The 24308-nt window shown below is 40.0% G+C and overlaps 1 protein-coding gene across 2 annotated transcripts in view; it reads left to right on the top strand.

Annotated features, from left to right (window-relative positions):
- Rad51 (RAD51 recombinase) overlaps positions 1 to 24308 on the top strand; it is a 25763-nt gene extending 1455 nt beyond the window's left edge. The window contains exons 2-10 of one of the 2 annotated variants that reach the window (XM_004861569.4): positions 2077 to 2165; positions 4598 to 4735; positions 10746 to 10863; positions 12751 to 12842; positions 15803 to 15897; positions 20894 to 21007; positions 21537 to 21666; positions 21861 to 21982; positions 22444 to 24308. In XM_004861569.4, the coding sequence (XP_004861626.1) occupies positions 2079 to 2165; positions 4598 to 4735; positions 10746 to 10863; positions 12751 to 12842; positions 15803 to 15897; positions 20894 to 21007; positions 21537 to 21666; positions 21861 to 21982; positions 22444 to 22567 (1020 nt within the window). In that variant the 5' untranslated portion in view covers positions 2077 to 2078 and the 3' untranslated portion in view covers positions 22568 to 24308. The remainder of the gene's footprint in view (positions 1 to 2076; positions 2166 to 4597; positions 4736 to 10745; positions 10864 to 12750; positions 12843 to 15802; positions 15898 to 20893; positions 21008 to 21536; positions 21667 to 21860; positions 21983 to 22443) is intronic. The other variant, XM_021241898.2, reaches the window with a different exon arrangement.

Below are 24308 nucleotides of genomic sequence, written 5' to 3'. Positions count from 1 at the left end.
CCCTGGTCCCTTTATGGTGTCTTTTGATGGATAGAATTTAATGAATTTAAATGTCTCTGTCTCTCTCTCTCTCACATTGTTTTTTTTTTTTTTTTTGACAGTACTGCTTTGTAGTAAGCTACATCCCCAACCCTTTTTATATTTTGAGACTGGAAATCGCTAATCACTAAATTGTCCAGTTGAGCTTGGATTTACAATCCTTATACCTCAAGCCTCCCAGAATGCTGAGATTAAAGGCATGCACCACCATACCTGGCTTGTAGTCCAGTTTTTGTTTTTTGTTTGAACTCTTTTCCTTTTTGGTTCTTTACATCATGTATCCAGTTCTCTATCCAGAGGTCACCAAAATATTCTGCTATATACTGTGGTGTATGTCTGTAATCCCAACACTGAGGGAGGAGAAGGCAGGAGGATTGCAAGTTGAAAGTCCCACCTGGACTATTTAGCCAGACTCTTATCTGAAAATACTGTAAAAAGGGCTGGGGATGTAGCACAGTGATAGAATATTCCTAGGTTTCATCTCCAGTACTGCAAAAATAAAAACAAATACAAACAAACAAAACTAAGGTCATGAAAATATTCTATATTCTGAAAACTTTTGTTTTTCCTTTTGCATTTAGACATATAATCTATATTGGAAATTGATTTTTTTTCTGTGGTGCAAGAGGTCAAGTGAATTTTATTCTGTAAGGCTATTTAGTCAACTCAGCACTATTTATTAAAAAGACCATCCTTTTCCTATTCTTCTGCAGTGCTTTTTCATAAATTATAAAAGGGACTATTTAAATTTCTTTCCAGGGATTCTAATATGGATTTATCATCAACTCAAGGCTTGCTAAATCTATCCTTTAAGAGCTCTGTACCTAAACTAGTCAAGAACAGACATTCATATCTTTTGTCAAGTATCCAAAAGTGAAGTTTATATCTGTTATCTTTTGGGTTAAATTTGCCTGTATTTTTTCAGGTTCTTTTGATGTGATTTAAATCCATTTATTCTTATGAACATAAAGACTTGTTCAGTTTTACTAACACACTTTGAAAATAATTTAAAAGGTTTTGTTCTCAGTTCTTTTCCAGCTGTCATAACTATCAAACTAGCCTTACACTTAAATGCAGTATTTCAGACTGAGCAAGGTACTTGTTTTTTTGTCATTTTATTACTCACTGAAGTTGGAAATTGACTAAAATAATGATCTTTAAATTTCAAATGCTCCTGTTGGACCGAAAGCTAGGACCCCTGCCTAAGATGGGAGATGCTTATGTCAGTCTACACTTTCTCTGTCCTGTGACCAACTATTCTGGACCTAATTTCATTGTCTCCCCACCTCCCCAACCTTCTTGCTGGAAGGAAACAATGGAACTGAAGCAGTTTAACTGTTTGTCAATTTAAAAAAAATTTAAATTCTAGTCCTGTAAAGTCTGGATATGTTTACCAAACACCTAACATTTATAATGTATTGTGAATATATGTAAAAATAAATAGACTGGGCCCCTGTCCTCTAGGACTATAAAATAGGAGAACAGGGGAAATAGTTAATCTGATTAAGGTGTGTATGTGTAAGAAGCAGAGTGAACCTGGCTCTTCTGAAAGTCTGTGATAGTTAGCTGGCTAGCTAGAGAAGAGGTTTGCTCTTTTTCCTACCGTAGGTAGGTCAGCTTATCAAGTAGAGTTGTTTCTCAGTATTCTTGGGGGATTGGTTCTAGAATCCCCTACCCCACTAAGATACCAAAATCTGAAGCTGTTCAATTTCCTTATATAAAACAGTAATCTTTGTGAACAATCTCTGCACATTTTCCCACATAACTTTCAATCATCTCTAGATTGCCTATTATACCAAATATAATGCCAGTGATTTATATGGTTATTATACTGTATTGTTTGGGAGAATAATAACAAGAAATAAGTTTGTATGTGTTCAGTTCAGACATATTTTTAAGCAAATACTTTCAGTCTACAATTAGTTGAATCCGTCATCATCGTCGTCATCAAATCTTTGATGCAGAACCAGTGGGTAAGGAGGTCTTCCTGATCTCTACAGTATTTCTCTAGTGTTTATGGCCATCTGTGTTTTTCAGTAATGGCCATGCAGATGCAGCTTGAAGCAAGTGCAGACACTTCAGTGGAAGAAGAAAGCTTTGGCCCACAGCCTATTTCACGGTTGGAGGTATGTTCTTAATTGCTAATTTTTTTTATTGTAATGCTCTACTATATTCTTCTTCCTAATGGGTACTGTCAGCCTTTTACATAAACCATAGGTTTGTTACTAACGTCAAAACCCAAATTAGAGCCAGACATGGTGGCACATACTTCCATTGCTTGGGGGCTGAGGCAGAAGGATCACAAGTTCAGGCCCAGCCTGGACGACCTAGTGAGACTCTGTCAAAAAATTAAAGGAGGCCCAGCGATTTACCTCAGTGGCACCGTGCCTGCCTCGCAAGCACAAGGTCCTGAGTTCAATCCCCGGTACTGCCAAAAAAAATTAAAGGAAAAAAAGACTGGAATATAGCTTACTGGTAGAGTACTTCCCTAGCATACACAAAGCCCTGGGTTCAATTCCTACTACCCTCCTCACCAAAAAAAAAATTAGGTTTTCAGGAGGTTGTCAAGAACCCTGTGAAAAGGCTTGAGGTTATTGTTAAACATGTCTGGCCAGATTTCTTCTTTCATCAGTAATACTCTTCCTACTTTATCATTTTTCCTTCCTGAGATGAATTGTCAGAAAGTAAGAAACTAAGGCCTAGGATCCCATGGTGGAATCTCAGTGCTAATCATAATTGTTTTTGTTGTTGTTGTTGTTTTGTTTATTTTTTAATTTTATTTTTTTCAGTACTGGGATTGAGTGCTGCTTATACTAATAATGGAAGTGCTGTCCAGAGTATTAAAGTGGCCCTGAACTAGTTATGCAGGGAGAAGAAGAAAGTAGCTTTCCTCCATTGACCCATGTCTGTGCAGACAGTTTCCATAGGCAGAAAAAAAGACTGGGGTGTTTTTTTTGTTGTTGTTGTTGTTGTTGTTTTGGTGCTGGGGATTGAACTCAGGTCCTGCTGCTTGCGAGGCAGGCGGCGGAACCACTGAACTAAATCCCCAGCCCTGACTGGGGTTTTTTAAGGTTTAACAACCTAGCTCAAATTTGTGATTGCCTAAGAATGTGAAGCACCGAAGCTGAGGCTTTCCAGTACTTCTGCTTCACAGCATACAAAGGCCTCACTGTGAGTACAGTTGATTTGGATTGAAAGAAGTAGGGGGGGAAGCTTGATTCTTCTGTCACCTTTTGTATATTTTTCCGATCTTCAACAAAGCTTCAGAGCTCTCAAATTACTAAAGTGGATTTATGATAGATATTTGAGAATTATAACCTTTTTTTTCTTCAGTACTTGAGTTCACATCCAGGCCGTTACCCAGGCTGGGCTCAAATTTGCAGTCCATCTGCCTCAGGCTCCCAGAGTGCTGGGATTACAGGCCTGGCTTCATGAGCACCCTTATATTCACAAATGGGTATTACTTAAGTATTAACACCAGGCATGGTTTTCCATAATCTCCTTTCTCCTGAATCCTCTTTGAACCCCAAATATATATACATCCCTCCAGTAACTGATGCTGTCTCAGAGTTCATGATTTCAGTGGTAATAAAACCAAAGCAAACCTTGTACATGGGGAGAAAAGGTGCTATGGTGTGGTTTGCTTTGAGAAGTGGTATTACAGTTATCATATTTAGTGACCCGACGTAGTTTTCCTTCTTCTCAGTGTCAGCTTCGGGTCACTCTTCTCTGTTTGCCCTGGCACAGTGTAAAAACAATGTTTTCTGTCTGTGCTTAATGTGGGAAGGTTTGTTAAACAGTTTTAAAGTGACCTTTGAGGGCTTGAGGTCTCAAAGTTCATTTAGGGTCATAGTCAAAAAAGGTTGGGAGCTACTGATTTCATCCCAATTCCTAATGAGAATCTTTTCTATTTTTTCTGAGGGTCTTGCTATGCAATTCAGGCTGGCCTTGAACTCACTGTGATCCACTTGTCTCAGGCTCCCGAGTGCTGGGATTACAGTCATGTACCACCACGCCCATCACATTGGAGTTTTGGTTTGGTTTTGTGGTACTGGGGATTGAATCTAGAGCCTCATACTTGTTAGGTAGGTGCTCTACTGCTGAGCTACCTCCCTGGCCTTTTTTTTTTTTTTAAATTATTTTTGAGACAGTCCCACTAAGTTGCTAAGAATATCCATCAACTTGGGATCCTCCTTCACCTCTGAATACTGTAGCTGGAATTGTGGATATGTGCTGCCACACTCAGCAAGAGTCCACTTTGATATACATGGGATAGTGCTAGTTTAAAACTACTGGTTTTGATAATAGTTTAATAACTTGTTATATAATACTTCATGTGGAAGGCACACTTCTCAGAACTTTTGTGTGTAATACCAGTCTTCACACACTTCTGTGAAGCAGGTTGATCACAGTTTTTACATTAGATGAGAAAATTGAAGCTTAAAAATTTCCACAGCGCCAGAGATTTAACTCAGTGGTTCTGCTGCCTGCCTCAAAAGTGCAAGATCCCGAGTTTGATCCCTGGTACCAAAAAAAATTTCCATGGTTTTCTTTACAGCAGTGTGGCATAAATGCCAATGATGTGAAGAAATTAGAAGAAGCTGGATTCCATACTGTGGAGGCTGTTGCCTATGCACCAAAGAAGGAGTTAACAAATATAAAAGGAATTAGTGAAGCCAAAGCTGATAAAATTCTGGTAAGTACAGCTAGGGATGCATTAGTAGGAATAGTACAAATAGGTTTATGGTGAAAGGTAGTCTTTCTCCTACCCCTCATTCTGTTGTCATCCTGTTTCGTAAAAGTAACTGGATCACCAGTTTCTTATCTTTATGTGTGTCTCCTTGCATAAATTCACTTTTTCTGTAGAGAATTGCATTATCATGGAATTTGACATAAATGCTGCCAAACTGATGATCCGTCTACATTTCCACCAGCAAAGACTGGTGTGTACCTTATCTTTTTAGATGTTATGATCTTATATCCTGGAAATATATTCATCAGCTGGGCATGGTGCCATGACTTGTAATTCCAGCTGCTTGGGTTTTGTGTTTTGTGTTTTGTTTCTGTTTGTTTTGGTACTAGGATCAAATTCAAGGCTGCACCCATGGTAGGCAGGCTCCCTACCATTGAGCTACATCCCCAGCTAATTCCAGCAACTTGGGAGACTGAGGGAAGAGAATCATAAGTTCTGGTCCAAATTGGGTAACTTAGTGAGACTGGCTCAAAAGAAAGTTTTAAATATAAAGTCAGGTGTAGTGGTGCATACCTCTAATCCAAGCACTCTGGGAGACTGAGGTGGGAGGAGTGTAGATTCAAGCCTAACCTGAGCCACTTAGTGAGACCCTCTCTCTAAAAAGTAAAAAGGACAGGGGATATAGCTCATTAAAAGGCCCTGGGTAAAATTCCCAATACCACCAAAAAAAATTTTTTTTTAAAGCTGGGGATATACCTCAGCAATAGATCACTTGCCTAACATATGTGAAGCCGTGGGTACAATCCCCAGAACCACCCAAAAGAGTCTCATTGGAAATTGGGATTAAATCAGTAGCTTCTATGCTAACAAGTGTTTTACCACTGGGCTGTGCCCACAGCCTAGCTTCATCTTTGAAGTTTTACATAGAATAAACTGAATGATTATAAATTGTATTTCCTTATATTATATTGCTTACCTTTACACTTTTGGAGAAATTTTCTTTAAAAAAAATCATCGAAAGCTGAAGAATCTTCAAAAAAGAATGTGTTCTTTATTATTGAGTAGCTTCATTACATTTAGTTTTGCCATGTTACTTAGTCAAATGGAAAACAAATCCAACATTTAGTCGAGCATGGTCAAGCATGCCTATGATCCCAGCACTCAGGAGGCTGAGGAAGGACGATCTCTGAGTTCGAGGCCAGCCTGAACTACATAGTAAGACCCTGTCTCAAAACAAACAAAATCCAACCTTTGGTATACTTACTTAATGTCTCATCATAAATTAGTATATGTAACCCATACTGTTAGATTAGATATTCACAGTGGGGGGGTTTGTTTTTGTTTGTTTGTACTTGGGATTGAACCCAGGTCCTTCACACTTAGCTTCATCCCCAGCCTTTGCAACAGGGGTCTCACTAAGTTCCCCAGGCTGGGCCCCAATTTGCAGTCCTTCTGCCTCAGCCTCCCAGAGTGGCTAGATTGCAAGCGTACACCACCAGACCTAGCTGACTGGATATTCTGTTTGTTTGTTTGTTTGTTTGTTTGTTTGTTTGTTGAGACAGTGTCTCACTTTGTAGTTCAGGCTGTCCTTGAACTCAACAGTGATCCTCCTACTTCAGCCTCGAGAGTGCTGGGATTACGGGCATGCACCACCATGCCCAGCTTGACTGGATATTCTTAAACTAAGAGCTTTGAATTTTTAAGTACTGGCAGGGCTGTAACTTCAGATATTTATTTAGCACCAATCTGGAAAATTCAGTGCTTAAAAACCATAAGTAGTAATTCTTTTCTTTCTTTCTTTTTTTTTTCATTAACTTTATTGGTACATTTTAGGTATACAGTACAATTACATTCATCACTGGGAACTTGTACCTTTACATGATGTATCTTTTTTTTTTTTTTTTGTACTGGCTATCGAACCAGGACCTTGTGCTTGGGAGGCAGGCGGCAGCACCACTGATCTAAATCCCCGGCCCCTACATGACATATCTTGGTTCTTACTTTTTTTCCCCATTCCTCTGCCCTCCCTTCAACCCCTCCATCCCTCCCTCTTTACAAAGACTATTTCCATTACCCTAAGTAATTCTTTTTTTTTTTCTTTTTTTTTTTTTTGGTACTGGAGATTGAACTTGGGACCTTGCACTTGCAAGGCAGGCTCCAGAACCACTGAGCTAAATCCCCAGTCCTACCATAAGTGATTCTTAAGTTAAGCCCTAAATGTAAAGATGTTGCTATCCATGTAAGTATGAAGTTAGCATTTATTTAATTACCCAAACAAGTGTTCATTTGGTGGTTTAATTGTAAACAAAGTTCTGAGTCCCTAATGCTTTGCTAAAAGATTGTGTTATTGGCTAAGCCAATAGAGGTCCCTAAAGTCTATTTGGTATCACTCCCAGGGCATCAGTTTTTGTGACTGAACAGCTGCTGACTGGATCTTCGCTTATCCCCTGTCAGATGTTAGTTTTAGAAATCATATCAATTATTTTGAATACCTAAATATAAACGTTTAAGTGAACATGATGCAGATATGTATGTAGATTTTGTAGATCTGTGTATCTTTATTTTTCTGTGTGCTCTGATTTCAGGCATTTTATGTTGTGAGTTTCTTTTTAGTTTCTGATTCTTAAAAGATTATAATTGTATTGTTTTTAAATGGTGAAAATAATTGATCAGGGTGGTGCTCAGGAATAGATTGTTTGCCTAGAATATGTGAAGCCCTAATTTCAGTCCAAGCAACACAGGACGGAAGAAAAAGATTTGTCTACAGTAGTCAATGTGGCTGTTCTTTCCCAGCCCCCCAGTGTCTTTGAAATTGAGACTTTTAACAGAAATAACCATTGTCAAGCTGAGTGTGTTGCATGCCTGTAATTCTAGCATTCGGGAGGCTGAGGCAAGAGGATCATCAAGAGTTTAAGGCCAGCATGAGCTACAAAGTGAATTTAAGGCCAGAATGAAGTACATACACATAGCGAGACTCCTCCAAAAACCAAAAATAAAAAAAAATCTATTGTCACAGTAGAGAGAGAAGACTTGTCTCCACACGGGGGGAAAAACATTATAAGAATATAAATCAAAATAGGTGAGAAAGATTGTGAATGAAGTAATTTATTCAGCAGGTGCTAGATCCTAGCCAGACATGGTAGTGCGTGCCTGAATACCAGCTACTCAGAGGCTGAGGCGGGAGGATCACAAGTTCTAAGGCTAGCCCGGCCAACCTATTGAGACTCTGTCTCAAAATAAAAATTTTAAAAGAAAGGAGGCTAATGATGTAGCTATCTGGATTCAATCCTCAATATCACCAAAAAGGAAAGAAAAAGAAAAAACACAGAATCTAGGTTAGAGTGGCTTCAATTCAGATACTCAGTGAAGGAATACCCAGAACAATAGAACCCTACAAGTGCAGTCTTGGTTGGAGAACAAATGAGGATTTCTATTATTTATTTATTATTATCAATTACATGTGCATGTGCCAAACCATAATCTTGTGCATGGTAAGCGCACACTATATAACACTGAGCTACATACCCAGCCACAGGAATGAGGATCTCAGGTGGAAAGGGGGACTTACATGAAGTAGAATACATAGTAGGATTGAGAGACTAGGAAAACTTGACAAATGATACAGTCAAAGAATGCTAAAGAAAAGGAGAAATGTTCAGGTTTACAGGAGGGTAAAATAGGATATGGCTTTGAAACTGGTGGCAGATTAAAAAATAATTCATTTGGATTTGAAAATAGAAACCATTGAGAGACAAAGCATTGGTAACATTGGAACATTACAGAAAAGAATTGTTTTTTGGGGTGGTTTGTTTTGTTTGTTTGTTTGGGAGGGACAGGGCCTCACTGTGTAGTTATGCTGGCCTTTAACTCACTGTTGCCCAAGCTGTCCTCAAACTCATGGTGATCCTTCTATCTCAGCCTTCTGAGTGCTAGGATTGTAGGTGTGCATCCCCACACCCAGCAAGAATTGTATTTCTAGCACACTATTCAGTTCTGCAGTGAATTGTATTTATAAGTTACCTAATTTGTTGACATAGGATTATTCAAAATAGTCCCCTTATAATTAAGTTCTTTTTATTTCTATGAGATTGTTAGTAGTATCCCTTCTATTCATTTCTGATTTTAGCACTTTGAGGCTTCCTTTTTTGTTGTTGGTCAATTTTATCTTTTCAAGAAACTAACTTTTGGGGCCGGGGATTTAGCTCAGTGGTTTCTCTGCCTGCTGTGCAAGCACAAGGACCCGAGTTTGATCCCCGGTGCCAAAAAAAAAAAAAGAAAGAAAAGAAACTAACTTTTGGCTTCACTGATTTTTTTTTTCTATTTTTCTGTTTTCCATTTCACTAATTTATGTTCTAATTTATATTATTTTATCTGTCTGCTTGCTTTACACTTAGTTTGCTTTTCTTTTTCCGGTATCTTAAGTTATAATTTGAAGTCTTTACTAGTATAGGCATTCACAACTATAAATTCTCTCTAAGCACTACTGTTACGCCCTTTTGTTGTGTCTTCATTTTCATTCATTTCAAAGTAGCTTCTAATTTCTTTTGTGACTTTTTCTTTGACTGATGATTATTTAGGAGTGTGAGGTTTAATTTCTACATAATTGTGATTGGACTTGTTTATTTATGCATTGCTAGGGATCAATTCAGGATCTCATATGTGCTAGGCAAACATGATACTCCTGAGCTATACCCTACTCCTGCATTTTATTTTTTTATACACATATATATTTATTTAGTTTTCTTTTGGTGTTTTGAGACAGGGTCTTGCTATGTAGTTTAGGCTGGCCTTGAACTCGCTATAGCCTAGGCTGCCTCAGCCTCCCAAAGGCTGGGATTACAGGCTTACACCACCATGCCCAGGTTCCTGTATTTTTAAAAATTTGTATCTATTTGCAATACTGGGGATTCAGCCCTGTCATAGAAGAAATCTGTGGTTACCAAATAGGGTGCAAATGTTTTCAGCTTTGGTAGTGTAAATGAAAATGTATAGCTGATAGAGAGAAGTAGACATGAAGAAGAAAAGATGGAAGGATAAATGTCCATGTAGGAAGTGAGGACACATAGTGTATAGTCTATAGTTGACAGAATAGGAAGTTAGGTATAAATATGTATTATACTGTCATAAATTATGTGAGGTACATTATATGGTTCTATAATATTTTTCGGTACCACAGATCGAACTCAGGACCTTGTGTTTGTGAGGTAGGTTCGGCACCACTGAGCTAAATCCTCAGCCCTAGTTCTATAATTCTTTAACTACTGAAACTGAATTGGCAGTTTAAAAATGGATCTTCTTGTGTAGCCTGGATGAAGCCCTGGGTTCAGTTCTTAGCAACATCCGAGAAAACCCTTTATGGAGTCTCTGACTCCATCCTTATGATGACTTTTTAAAAGTGTATTTGTATTGTTTTGTTTTTTGAAACAGGGTCTCATTATATAGTTCAGGGTGGCCTCAAATGCAGAGATCCTCTTACTTTAGCCTTCCAGATTTCTTTTTTAAAAAGAAATCATTCTGGAAGTTTTGCTATATGTTTTCTCTTCCCTGGATCTTGTTTTTTTTTTTTGGTACTGGGGATTGAACTCAGGACTTTGTGCTTGCGAGGCAAGCAGCAGAACCACTGAGCTAAATCCCCAGCCCCCCTGGTTCTTGTTTTACTAATTTAGGATGATCATCCCCAATCCAAAATGCTGAATGAAATCCAAACTGCTCCAAATTTTTTGAGCACCAATATGACACTCAAGGGTTAAGATTTTGGAGCTTTTTGGATTAAAGATATTTGACTGGTAAATTCTACTCAGGAATCCCAAAATCTAGCTGGGGGCAGTAGCGCACACCTGTAATCTCAGCACTCAGGACTGAGATAGAAGTATGGAAGAGAGCTCAAGGGCAGCCTAAACTACATAGGGAGACCCTGTCTCAAAAAACAAAACAAAAATTCTGGTTCCAAGCATTTTAGATAAGGGTTGCTCAACCTATATTTTGTTGATTTAACATTTCTTATTTTCCCCAGGCTGAGGCAGCTAAATTAGTTCCAATGGGTTTCACCACTGCAACTGAATTCCACCAAAGGAGGTCAGAGATCATACAGATTACTACTGGCTCCAAAGAGCTTGACAAACTACTTCAAGGTATAGTTGTCCTTTAATCTAGTGCTGTAAACTCTCAGCAACACATTCAGGATACAGAATAAAACTAAAATATTTGGGTAGGATTTACTTGTTAGATGTGCCTAAGAGCTAAGAGAAGCATGGACATTAAAGGAACAAGACTGCTTCAGGGTGAGACCTGACTTGGGAAATGCTAAATTTATCTGCAAATTAAATGTTTATTTATTTATTTATTTATTTTTATTTTTAGACAGGGTCTCACTTTATGTAGTCCAGGCTGGACTTGAATTCACTATGTAGCCTAGGCTGGCCTCAAACTCAAGGCGATCCTCCTGTTTCAGCCTCCTGAGTGCTGGGATTACAGGTGTGTGCCGGGATTACAGGTGTGTGCCATCACACCCAAAAAATTGATGATTGAATAAAAAGTGCATGTATGTTTGTTAATTTGGGATTAAGGCCCTCTTGTACTCTACCACTAAGCTAGACTCCCAGCCCCCAAACACTCTGTATGTGACTACTACTTAATGTGTAAGACACGCTAATCTTTAAGACTTTAAGGAAAATTAAGGTTTTTGAACTATTAGAAGCATAGCTGTCCTAATTCTTATAAAGTTAGATTGGGTTCTTTATCTAATTGTCTTAGTTACTTTCTTGTTGCTGAAACAAAATACCCAACACTTGAAATTAAAAGAGAAAAGGTTTATTTTAGCTCACAGTTTATAGAGGTTTCAGTGCATAGTCAGCTGGCTCCCAGGCAGGACAACATGACAGGAAAAACAGTTCATGGTGAGGTAGGCAGGAAGCAGCAAAGCAGTGAGCCTCCCTTTCCCTTTCGTCCCATCCAGGCTGCAAGCCTATTGGTTGATACCACCCACACCCAAGGTGGGGCTTCCTCTACACCCACAATTATGCTAAATCAATCAGTGGACTAATGTAGTTAGGAACACCCTTAATCCATATTTACACATCCATGATCTAGTCACCTCCGAAAAGCCCCACCTTGAGCACATAGACTTTGGGAGGACCTCTAGATAACAATCCATAACACCAATTCAGCTTTTCTCCCTTTTGGGGGTACGAAATAGCATGAGGTCAAGAATCAATCTCAACAAAAAAAAATAAATGAAAAACTAGGTATGGAAAAAAAAAATCCAAAAAAAACACCACAAAAACAAAAAACTAGGTATGGTTGTACACACTTGTAATCCCAGCACCCAAGAAGCTGAGGCAGTAGGACTGCAAGTTCAAGGCCAGCCTGAACTATAAAGCAATGAGTGTAGCACAATACTAAGTACATATGGTTAGTAAATATTTGATGATATTACTTACAGTCTTCTTTTTAAATGGCTGCTTTTAAATGACATGGGATGAGACAGTTCTGAATCTTGAATGTGATAGTAGTTACATGAAGGTACACATTGGATAAAATTGCTCAGAACTATACATCCACACATATGAATGCATATATAACTGGAGAAATCTGTGTGAACTCTTTAGATTGTACTGATGTCAGCATTCTGATGTAGATATCTGATGTATATGGTAGCTATGCAAGATCTTGACATTGGGGGAGGCCAGGTGAAGAGTGCATATTTCCATACTTTATAACTTTCTGTAAACTATAATTATTTCAAAATAAGTTTTTCCTGGAGCTGTGTGTGGTGGTGCATGCCTGTAATCCCAGCACTCAGGAGGCTGAGGCAGGAGAATTCGCCTGCGAGTTCAAGGCCAGCCTGGGCTACATAGTGAAACCCTGTTCCAAAAAAATAATAAGTTTTTACCAAATAACTGCTTGTTAGAAATTGGATTTCCAACTTTTGTAAATATCTTTCTAAAGAGCTCCAAGAACATTTCTGTGATTAGTTTGTAAACCCTTACATTAAGAAGTGCTTCCTATTGCTCTTTTAGGTGGAATTGAGACTGGATCTATCACAGAGATGTTTGGAGAATTCCGAACTGGGAAGACTCAGATCTGTCACACTCTGGCTGTCACGTGCCAGGTGAGGTTTGGGGCTCTTGCTAATCAAATCAGGGATTGATTGACTATATTCTTGGTAAGCATCTGTTAGGATGTACATAATAGGATGCACTTTCTCTGTCCTCTGGAATCCTATAACTAGGTAGAAAATTTCTGCAAATTCTATCAGATCATAGAAACTTTGAATTCACTTAACTTCAGTTACTTTCTTACCATCCCCTAGGCCTCTCCTGGTGTACTGCCCTTTTCTTCCTTAGCCTACATTTTACGTTATCATTTAAGACGTTGTCCCTCACAGATGCTTGCGCTTACATACTTACTTGGGGACACCAACCTTACGTCAACTCCATCTATTTTCTTAGTACTTGAACCCAAATTTTTTGCTGATCGTACTGAAAAAAAGTTATACCATGAAGCTAACTGATTTCACTTGAAATTCAAGATGACTACCAGGATTAGCATTCACTACAGCTTGGCTTACCTGCTTTTTCTCCATTTAGGCTATACTTTCCCACCCAAAGGAATAATCTCATATTTTGTCTCTCCTCAAACCTTCATGCTCCTTTTCCACCATCACTCAAAGCCGGTGACCTAACCTACTTTTACATCAAATGTATGAATTCAGCTCCCCTATACCCATCTTTTTCTTATCTCAAGTTAACAGTGCAAGCAGTGTCTTTTCCATTCAACAGCCCACCCTTCCCAGTGTGATGTGGTTCCCATGTCCTGCCACCCTCTCGTGAGGTCCTCTTCCATTTCCTGGCCTACTTCTCTTAGATTATCTTTGCAAGTTTGAGCTCAGCCTGGGCAGCTTAATGACTTAGTGAGACCTGTCCCCAAACAAAAACTTTTTATAACAAAGGAAGCAATCCACCACCTACCTTGCATGCCCAGGGTCCTGAGTTTGATCCTCGTACCAAAAAAAACAAAAACAAAGGAAACAAAAGACCTCTACACTGAAAGCTACAGCACTCTGAAAAAAGAGATCAAAGAGGATATAAGAAAATGGACAGACAGCCCTTCCTGGGTGGGAAGAACCAATATAGTGAAAATGGCCATACTTCAAAATTGCTATATAGATTAATGCAATGCCAATTGAAATTCCAGCAGTATATTTCACGGAACTAGAGAAAACAACCCAAAAATTCATTAGGAACCAGAAGAGACCTAGAATAGCAAAAGCAATCCTAGGCAACAGAGATGTTGCAGGGGGTATCACAATCCCCAACTTGAAACAATACTACAAAGCTACTGTGATAAAAACAGTGAGGCTGGGGATTTAGCTCAGTGGTTCCAGCACCTGCCTGTAAAGTGCAGGGTCCCGAGTTTGATCCCCGATACACACAAAAAAACCACAAACAGCGTGTTACTGGCAAAGAAACAGACCTGAGGATCAGTGGAATAGATTAGATGCACAAACAACTCCAGACATATTCAGCCACCTCATCTTTGACAAAGCCAAGCACCCTCACTGGAGGAAAGATAGCCTATTTAATAAATGGTGTTGGCGCCTGCTTGGCAAGTGCAAGGACCCGAGTTCAATTCCCGGTACCAAAAAAAAAAACCACCTCGGTTCAACCCCCAGCACCCCCCACCCCCCCACCCCCGCGCTACACCAAAAAATGAATCCTCTAGCACTGAAGATAGCAGAAGTTGAGGAAAGGAGGGATCCCCTTCATCTTATTTTCTGGGAGACTTAGTCCCCAAAGTGTCCACATTTCCTATTCTCCAAAAACCTGAGGCAACTTCTGCTTTCTTTTCTATTGGCTAATGGCTCTTTATCCCTCATCTGTCAAACTCTCCTCACCATCTCCCCATCTGATTCAGGGTCTCACTAAGTTATCCAAGCTGCCATTGAGTTTGTCATCCTGCCTCAGCCTCTAAGAGTGCTAGGATTACAGGCATGTACCACACCCAGCTCATGATTCCTTTTTGTTGTGTACATGTCCTTTGCTCCCTCTTTGTTTCCATGATACTGAGGATTTTTATCTGTGGACCTGCCAAACGATAATGTAATAGCAGCCAGGCATGGTGGTACATGGGGAGTTTAGTCTATCTCCAAGTAAAAAATTTAAAACAGGCTGGGGATAAAGCTGAGTGCAAAGGCTCTGAGTTTAATCCCAGTACTGCAAAATAAAATAATAAGACAGCCTTCTATAAATGAGTATTGAGTAAAATCAGTACCCTAAATGTCAGAGAAATCATAATTTCAAAGCATACTTTCTGTATTGTCACCGTTTAAATGATTTATATTATTTTATTTATCTTTTTTAAAAATCCTTATAGGTTTTATCTTCATTTTACAAAAAGGAACCTAGTGCTGGGCATGGTGGCCTCAGCACTTGGGAGGTTGAGTCAGGAGGAACACCACAAGTTCAAGTCCAACCTGGGCTACATAGTGAGCTCAGGGGCAGCTGGAATGACAGTGAGACCCTGTCTCAAAAACAAAAATTGTTTCTTTTCTGGTTGTTTTTTTTTTGGTACTGAGGATTGAACTCGGTCCCTTCTCTTACAAGGCAAGCGACAGAACCACTGAGCTAAATCCCCAGCCCTCTTGTTCATTCTTTATACTTGCTAAGGATGCTTCTGTGGCATTGACAGACCCCGTTAGAACCCTCAGGTCAATAAAGTGAATTTTGAAAAAAAATTAAAGTGAAGTTTGGTCTGGACATGTTGAGGTTAATCGGGTAGTGGGTCAGGGTCTGTCTCTCTGTCTCTCACTGCTTAACCACTTGAACTTCATTTCCAAGCAGTGCAACTGTGACAAGCCTCTGCCTTCCTGTGCTATGAGACACAATGATCTTCATGTCTACTGCTGGCTGGATTTCTGTCAAACGGGAATGCTTCCTTGCCTCTGATTTTCATTCCAATGTGTTTTCCCTTTATTGGGAGTGAGAGGAATTATAGACCCAACATGAGGAAATTTATCAACTCTGTAAGAAATATAATCATTTCAATTGTTTCCTTCTTTTTCCTCTTTAGCTTCCCATTGACCGAGGTGGAGGTGAAGGGAAGGCCATGTACATCGATACTGAGGGTACCTTTAGGCCGGAACGGCTCCTAGCAGTGGCTGAGAGGTGGGTTAGTAAATTACACAAGAGGATATGGTTGCGTCTGCCACTGTATTATTGCCAGGGTTTTGACTTGAAAATGTCTCATTGCTCTGTATTGCAGTTATTATGTGGTTCAAAAAAAATGACTTTCTTCAGTCAGCAATCTAGGAGTTACTGCCATAATAGATAAAAATAAAGATCCAACCATATATTGTCTTCCAGAGAAACACTTTAGACTTAAAGATAGTTTGAAAGAGAAAGGAAGGAAAAGGGTATCATATGCAAACAACAATCGCTAGAGATCGAATGGCTGTACTAAATAAAATAGACTTCAGGGCCAGGGATGTAGCTCAGGGGCACAGCACCTGCCTGCCAAGTCCGAAGTCCTAAGTTCTATCCCCAGTACCCCCCCAAAAAATACACTTCAAAACAAAAAAAATTTTTTTGCTAGAGATAAAGAAATTTTATAATTAAGATATCAGTTCACGGCCCAGGGGTTTAGCTCAGCAGTTTCGCTGCCTCCTGTGCAAGCCCAGGGACCCGAGTTCAATCCCAGGGACCAAAAAAAAAGAAAAGAAATGAAAATATCAGTTCATCAGGAAGACGCATAGACCCATACCTAACAAGAACCCCAAACTACATGAAACAAAAACTGACAATTGAAAATACATAAAATTACTAGTGACAAAGGACAAATACTCTGATTTTACTTATTTGAGGTACTTAGAATCTTCAGAATCACAGAGATATTGGGGTATGGTGGTGCATTCTAAAAGCACAGTCCATGAAGAAGAAATTATGAGTCAGTTTTCCCTTCATCAAAATTAAAAATCTTTGTGTATCAAGAAAGTGAGGGGAAGTTGAGTCAGGAGGATTTAAAGTTTGAAGCAAGCCTGAAACTTGTCTCAAAGGTATAGTAGTGCATATCTATAATCGCAGTGCTCTAGGAGGCTGAGGCAGAAGGATTGCAAGTTCAAGCCCTGCCTGGGCAATTTGATGACTTAGATCCTGTCTCAAAAAGTAAAAAAAGGAAGGACCGGAGATTTAGCTCAGTTGTTCCACCACCTGCCTCGCAAGTGCAAGGTCCCGAGTTTGATCCCCGGTACCAAAAAAAAAAAAGGCACAAAAAGGATGGGAATGTTGCTCAGTGTGAAGGCCCTGGTTTCAGTCCCTAATACAATAAAAATAAAATAATATAAAGTTTTTATAAAAGGGCTGGGTATATAGCTCAGTCTCCCTTCCCCTAAAAAGTAAGAAAACCCAGAGTGTAAGAAGAAATTCACAAATCATCTATGTAGTAATAGTCCAGTATTGAGCATATAGAACTCTTACAGCCCAACAACAAAAAGATAACCCAGTTTAAAAAATTAGCAAAGAATTTGAATAGATCTCAAAAGAGGATGTACAAATGACTGATGAGCACGTGGGCCAGATATTCAACATCATTAAGCATCAGGGAAATCACATTAAAACCATAATCAGCTACCATTTCACCCTCACCGTGATAGCTATAATGACACAGTAACATGTTGGGGAGGATATAGACAAACTAAACCTCTCATATTTTGTTGGTAGAGTGTAAAATGGTCCTTTAGAAAATAGTTTCCAGTTTATTAGCCAATTTTTTTTTTTTTTTTGTACTGAGAAACTCAGGGACTCACACTTGCCAGGGAGACGCTGTGCCACTGAGCTACATTCCCAGCCCAGTCTGCCAGTTTATTAAAAAGTTAAACATAGAATTGGGAATGTAGCTCAGTGTTAGCATGCCTGCCTAGCATATTCAAGGTTGTGGATTTGATCCCCTACACCGCAAATAAAGATAAAATTTAACCATATAACTCAGGAATTTGACTCTAGTTATATAACCAAGAGAAATAAAAACATTTCATACAAAGTCTTGAATGTGAATATTTCAGTATAATCGTAATAATCAAAACCAGGGAACAGCCCGTGTATCTTATCAGATGGTAAATTAATAAAAATTATTTTATCCATACAGTGGACGTGCTCTTCAGCAATAAAAAGAACTAAGTGTTCACATATATTACTCCAAGATGAGTTTCAGACATGCCAAATGATAGCAGCTAACCACAGTCCACACTGTATGATTTTGCTGTGCTAGGGATGGAACTCAGGGCCTTGGCACTGAGCTACATCCCTAGCTTGCTTCTCTTGTCCCCCCACCCTGTATTGGGGATCTCAGCACCTTGTGCTGGCAGGCGCTCTGCCACTGAGCTAAATCCCCGCCCCCTAGCCTGCTTTTATTTTGAGGCAGATTTGCTAACTTCCCCAGCCAGAATTCCAGTTTGAAATCTTCCTGCCTCAACCTTAGAGTGCTGAGAATGAATACAGTTGTCATGCCTAGCTTTCATTAATTCATTGTAATCACATCTGCCTATCAAGAATCCGCCACCCCACATGCACACACACTACTAGGGCCTTCACACATAGTAGACATGCATTCTATCACTGAGCTACATGCCCGGCACTCACTGAGATAGGATCTCCTACTAAGTTGCCTAGGCTGGCCTCAATTCTCTACCTCAGCCTCCCAAGTAGCTGAGATTACACAGGCATGTGCCACTTCACCTGGCAAGAAAAATTTTATAATTGAATTTATTTTGGATTTTAATTGATCTAGTAAAGTCATTTGGACTCTGTAAGCTAATCCAGTTTCCATTCACAACAGAAGAGCTCTCATTGATTAATTTTTGCCATAAACTGCAGGTTGCTATAGCTCAGAACCACAGCATTAGCCTCACCTGGGAATGTATTAAAAATGCATATATTCTGACACCAGCTGAATTAGAAATGGTCAGAGACCCTGGGGATATAGTCCAGCTCTCTAGGTAACCCCCAGTGCTTGCTGAAGTTTGAGAACCATGACCACAATTGTTAGCTACAGAATCATTAGCAGTTTTTAAAAGTTCTCTTTAGTACTATGAGAGGTGACAGAGCCCCTTTGAGGTAACAGCTTTTTTTGAACTTAAACTGTTAAGAATAACCTGAGATTGGGTCAGGGATTTAGCTCTGGCACCGCGCCTGCCTTGAAAACATACTTTTTTGGGGGAGGGGGGGTTATCAGACCTCCTATGTCATTTTGGTTCATTGAGTCTGGGTTATGGCCTGGAATTTGTTTTTTCACAGGTATTCCAAGTTGCTCTAATCATTAAGGAAGGCCGTAACACACTACGAGAAAAGACTATTTCCGGCCAACATTTTCCAAGTTCTGGAGCCTGAACAATAGTGATTCCCATGGTCTTGTGAGAAAAGAGTTAGGATAATTCTGTTTTTGTGATAAACCTTCCGTGTTTTAGTAGCAAAAAGATAATCTCTTCCTGATAGTAAATTACATCAATATTTCTTTTTTTCTCAGTTTTAATTTTTTTTATTGGTATATGTTTGCAGTACATAATGATAACATTCATTTTGGGGAGTTGGCACATGAACACAACACAGTTCTCTTCATCTCCTTCCCCTCTCTTCCCTCCATGCTCTCTCCATCTCTTGGTCGTCTTCCCTTTTTCCTGATATCTTTTATTTTGCTGCATATTTATATTTTGAGTTTCTCATATAACGTATCAATACTTCTTGAAGCAAAGAATTTTTCTGTTTTACATCCTTGATTTAAAATTTTTTTGAGAGACTTTTTTTTTTTGGTACTGGGGATCGAACTTGGGACCTTGCCGCCTGCGAGGCAGGAGGCAGAACCACTGAGCTAAATCCCCGGCCCAATTTAAAAATTTTTTTTAAAATAGGGAAGACTTCCTTACACACCTAACCAGTTGGCACAGATGGGCCTAATCTGCACTGGCAGCAAGGTGGGAGACCTCAAGGCTTCCAAGGAATGCCAAGTGCTGTATGCCAGTCTGGGCCTCATCCAGCTCTTCGCCATCTGGTTCCAACTGGTGTTCCCACAGCAGTGCTGAACCTTGCGCCTCGGGCTGCGGTTGCTGCTGCCGCTCCTCAGGCTGTGGCACGATACAAGTATGCCTCCAGTGTCCGAAACCCATACCCTGCCATACAGCCTCTGCAGGCACCCCAGCCTGCAGTCCATGTGCAGGGGCAGGAGCCCCTGACCAGTTCCATGCTGGCTGCAGGCCCCTCCCCACTGCCCTGGAACAGAACCAGATCCTGGGAGAACGTTTGTTCCCGCTCATCCGAACAATGCATTTGAACCTGGCTGGCAAGATCACGGGCATGCTGCTGGAGATCGACAACTCAGAGCTGCTGCACATCCTCGAGTCCCCTGAATCTCTCCAGTCCAAGGTGAATGAAGCTGTGACAGTTCTACAGACTCATGCCAAGAAAGAAGCTGCCCAGAAGGTGGCCGCTATTGCTGCTGCTACCTCTTAGACAAGGAAAACACAATTGAAAAGCCAAATAATCCTTCATGGAATTCAGCTCAATGTTTGAAGACTTCCTAGTTTGTCCTATGGACCTCAACACCAAGAACCACAAGTTACAAATTGAATAGGTCATTTTGTATCAAAAGATCAATTATGAAGCATCTAGAACTTTTCAATTATAAAAGTATATTCTCTGGGTTCTGCTATGGCCCAGACATTTTTTTTTTCTATTGTGGGTTTTGATTTTTTTTCCCTGGAAATGGGTACATCAAATAAAACCAAAGTCTTAAGTTTCTCAATAAAGAAAACAATCTCCAAATTTTTTTTTGCAGTACTAGGGATTGACCTCAGGGTCTTAGTTATACCCACAGCCCTTATTTTATTTTTTAATTTTGAGACAGGGACTCTTAAGTTGCTGAGTTGCCCAGGCTGGGTCATCAAAGAAGAAATTTATCCTAAGATCTTGCCAGGTAGATCTACTCCAGAGTAGTTGCTGCTGTCATCCATGGATAGTTTGCCTGAATTTACTAATAGAAAGGGAATTATATTCTTGGGCCTTAAAAGCACTGTCAACTTCATTTCTTACCTACCCTTTTAGGTAATTTTAAGTGTTAGAGATGCATTTATAATTTACTTTAGTTGTGTGTGCAGCCTGCAAATGTTCTTTTTAGGTATGGTCTCTCTGGCAGTGATGTTTTGGATAATGTTGCATATGCTCGAGGGTTCAACACAGACCACCAGACGCAGCTCCTTTATCAGGCATCAGCCATGATGGTTGAGTCCAGGTATGTATAGTAGAAAGCACCAAGCACGTTCCAAGAGCCCCTTTCATGAATAGCTTAGAAACAGATTTAAATTTTAGTTCCTATTTTGTGGTGTATGTCAAATTGCTAATGAAAAATGAAGCTGCCAGCTTGGTGGTACACCCCTATAATCCCAGCATTTGAGAGGCTGAAGCAGGAGGATTGCCAAAGTTTGAGGCTAACCTCAACTACAAAATGAGTTCAAGGCCCACCTGAACTACATTGCAAGACCTTGTCTTTAATAAAACAAACATAAAAAGATTTACTTTAAAAAAAGCCAAAGGTAGGAGTATAGATCAATGGTAGAGCATTTACTGAGCATGCAGAAGTCCCTGGGTTCAATCTGTTCCCACCAAAATTATTAACAATGAGTCAAATGTGAATGCTGTATAATATTTTAATAAAACCGCTATATTCTATACAAGTGAAACTGAATATGAGATTTTAGGTGGTAAGGAAAGGATCTGACACAGGCTAGAAATAGGCTTCAGAGGATTGTTGTTCCCTCTAGGTATGCACTGCTTATTGTAGATAGTGCCACCGCCCTCTACAGAACAGACTACTCCGGCCGAGGAGAGCTCTCAGCCAGGCAGATGCACTTGGCCAGGTTTCTGCGGATGCTTCTGCGCCTTGCTGATGAGGTACACTGCAGGGAAGGGCAGAGCTGACTTTCAGTGGCCACAAATTCCAGGAGCCTTCCTGAGAGGCCAGACATTAGTGCCTAACAACATCGTTATTAATTTAGAAAAGGGAAATATTGCTTTGCGGGGAGGGTGGCAGCATTAGGTTTCTGGAAATGTCTGTGACCACAAGACTGATGTCCTTTCCCTGTCAGTTTGGTGTAGCTGTGGTAATCACCAACCAGGTGGTAGCTCAAGTGGATGGAGCAGCTATGTTCTCTGCAGATCCTAAAAAACCTATTGGAGGAAACATCATCGCTCATGCATCAACAACCAGGTGAGGAGATAGCATACTGATGCTTGAAGGGAATGTCATATTAACTATGATGCAGAAATGAAGATAAAACTTCAGTTAAGCTCTATAAAGCTGCTGTTGTATAATTAACACTTAGGAATTCTAGTAAATCTAATTGTCCTGCTCTGGTTGGTAGAAGTGTTTGCTTTTAGTTCTTAAAGAGATTAAACATCTTTCCTTGTGGAAGATGAATGTAAATAATTGATGTGCTTCTCCTTGATTGTTAAAAAAAAAAAAAAAAAAAGTTCACTTCAATATGAACATTCCAGTGAGGGACTAGGGCAGAAGTGGATTCCTCCAGGTTAGAAATGCATCAAATACACTAAGATTCCCAAAGTTCTCTTGGGAAATATATAAACTGATAAATGTGCTAACTGATTTTTAAAAGTCAACTATCAGAAATAGAATGAATAACTTGATGTTGGTCTGTGTCTTTGGATCAGACTGTACCTGAGGAAAGGAAGAGGGGAAACCAGAATCTGCAAGATCTATGACTCTCCCTGTCTTCCTGAAGCTGAAGCTATGTTTGCCATCAATGCAGATGGAGTGGGAGATGCCAAAGATTGAGTCGTTTTTTTTCCCCTGTGGTGAACTTTTAAGTGCTGCAGCCTAATGGAGAGGACTGCTCCCTAGAGTTCCTCACAAGCCTTTTCCTATTGTGTCTGCAATACAGGGTTTCCGGGACAACACCTATTGTACCAGCTTTTCTGATGGTGTAAACAGGAACCAGGGGAGTACTCACAAACTGATCTGTTTATTCCTTCTGGAGTGTGTTGATCTCTGGGATTCCTTTGTGCCTTGGGACAAACTGATTCAGTTCTGACAGCTGTCTATTGGACAGTCTATGATCTCCAAGAGAACGAAAGCTGGGGAGATCACTTCTGAATAATGGTAAACTTAAAACACCTGAGATCTATGGCCAGGTGAATAGGGAATGGGCCTCGTCACAAATTCTTTTTCTCTATCACAAACTCTGCTGTCGATCAGAAACAAGTTTTAAAGTTGTATACCTGAACTCCCCTGTGAAAACTTGTTTTTGGTTAAGGGGTCTTACACAAGGCCTATAAGGCCATCATCCCTTCCTCATTTGCTTGCTTGGTCATCGTCTTAGTGCTAAAATTAAATAGAATTCTGGAATCTGAAGCAATGCAGAGGCTGTGTAAGCAGATTTGGTGTGAGGCTAATATAATAGTTATTTGTAGCCAATATTCTCTCTGTAGGAGTCATTCTAGCACAAGCTGCACTTCAAGATAGGTTACCATAATATCTCACTGGGTAGTGGTGATCAGTTTTCTATTGCTGTGAAACTTAAACTGGTCAGGCATGATGGTGCATTCCAGTAATTCCAGCACTCAAGAGGCTAAGGCACAAGGGTTAGAGTTTGAGGCCAACATGGGCTACATAGTGATTTCAAGGCCAGCCTGAACTACATAGTAGTAGCCTGTGTCCCCACTCCTTCCAAACAAAAGGTTTGAAAACTAAAAAGGAAGACCTAACCTTCAGAGATTGAGCTTGAATCCTTTATTGTAATGGAAAGTATTATATGATCAATCTAGGGGCTGGGGATTTAGCTCAGTGGTTTTGCCGCCTGCTGCGCAAGCACAAGGATCCAAGTTCAATCCCTGGTACCAAACAAAAAAAAATCTACCATAGATTTCCTGTGGCCTTTGATTTTTTGACATGGGATCTGTGTTGCCTAGGCTGGTCTTGAACTCCTGGGTTCAGGGGATCCTCTTAGCCTCCAGATTGTTGGGATTATAGGCACATGCCACTGCTCCTAGCTATGGCCTTTTTTATTTCTATAAATCTTATGTTGAAGTCTGGCACTTTTCTGCACCATCCTATTTCAGAAGTTTAAAGTGCTTCTTTTCCTCCCCTTCATATTTCTACTTGGGATGGATTTTAACCAGCTCTTTTCAATTTCAAAGGCCCTTTCAGCTAGTGTTGGAAAGAGGGGCACAGATGGTCTGCTGCTGCATGTTGATTACCACCCCACCCCACCCCTGTATGTGGGGAGACACAAATCAGTTTAATGCAGCTATATTTTAAAAGCAGTTCTGTTCCCTGGATTTGAGAGAACTGCCTAGGTGTGGTGGGTGCGCACCTTATCCCCAGCTACCCACAGAGGCTGAGGCATCTTCACTGGTTAGGATTTCTGATCTAGAGGTGTTCAAGCAAGGTGTTCAGTAACCATCCAGAGTTTGTCTAGGCTTTGGGTAACAAAAGTTTTACTCTATTGAATATATCTCAGGTCTTTTTGTTTGCATAAAATAAACTTGGGTTGCTATAATAAAGCCACATGACAGAT

The sequence above is a fragment of the Heterocephalus glaber genome, unplaced genomic scaffold, assembly GCF_053883595.1.
Source record: "Heterocephalus glaber isolate CG9 unplaced genomic scaffold, H.glaber_assembly_v1.0 deba00000809, whole genome shotgun sequence".
NCBI classification, from domain to species: domain Eukaryota; kingdom Metazoa; phylum Chordata; class Mammalia; order Rodentia; family Bathyergidae; genus Heterocephalus; species Heterocephalus glaber.
Note: the sequence above shows the minus strand (reverse complement) of the source record. Positions and strands in the feature narration are given on the sequence as shown.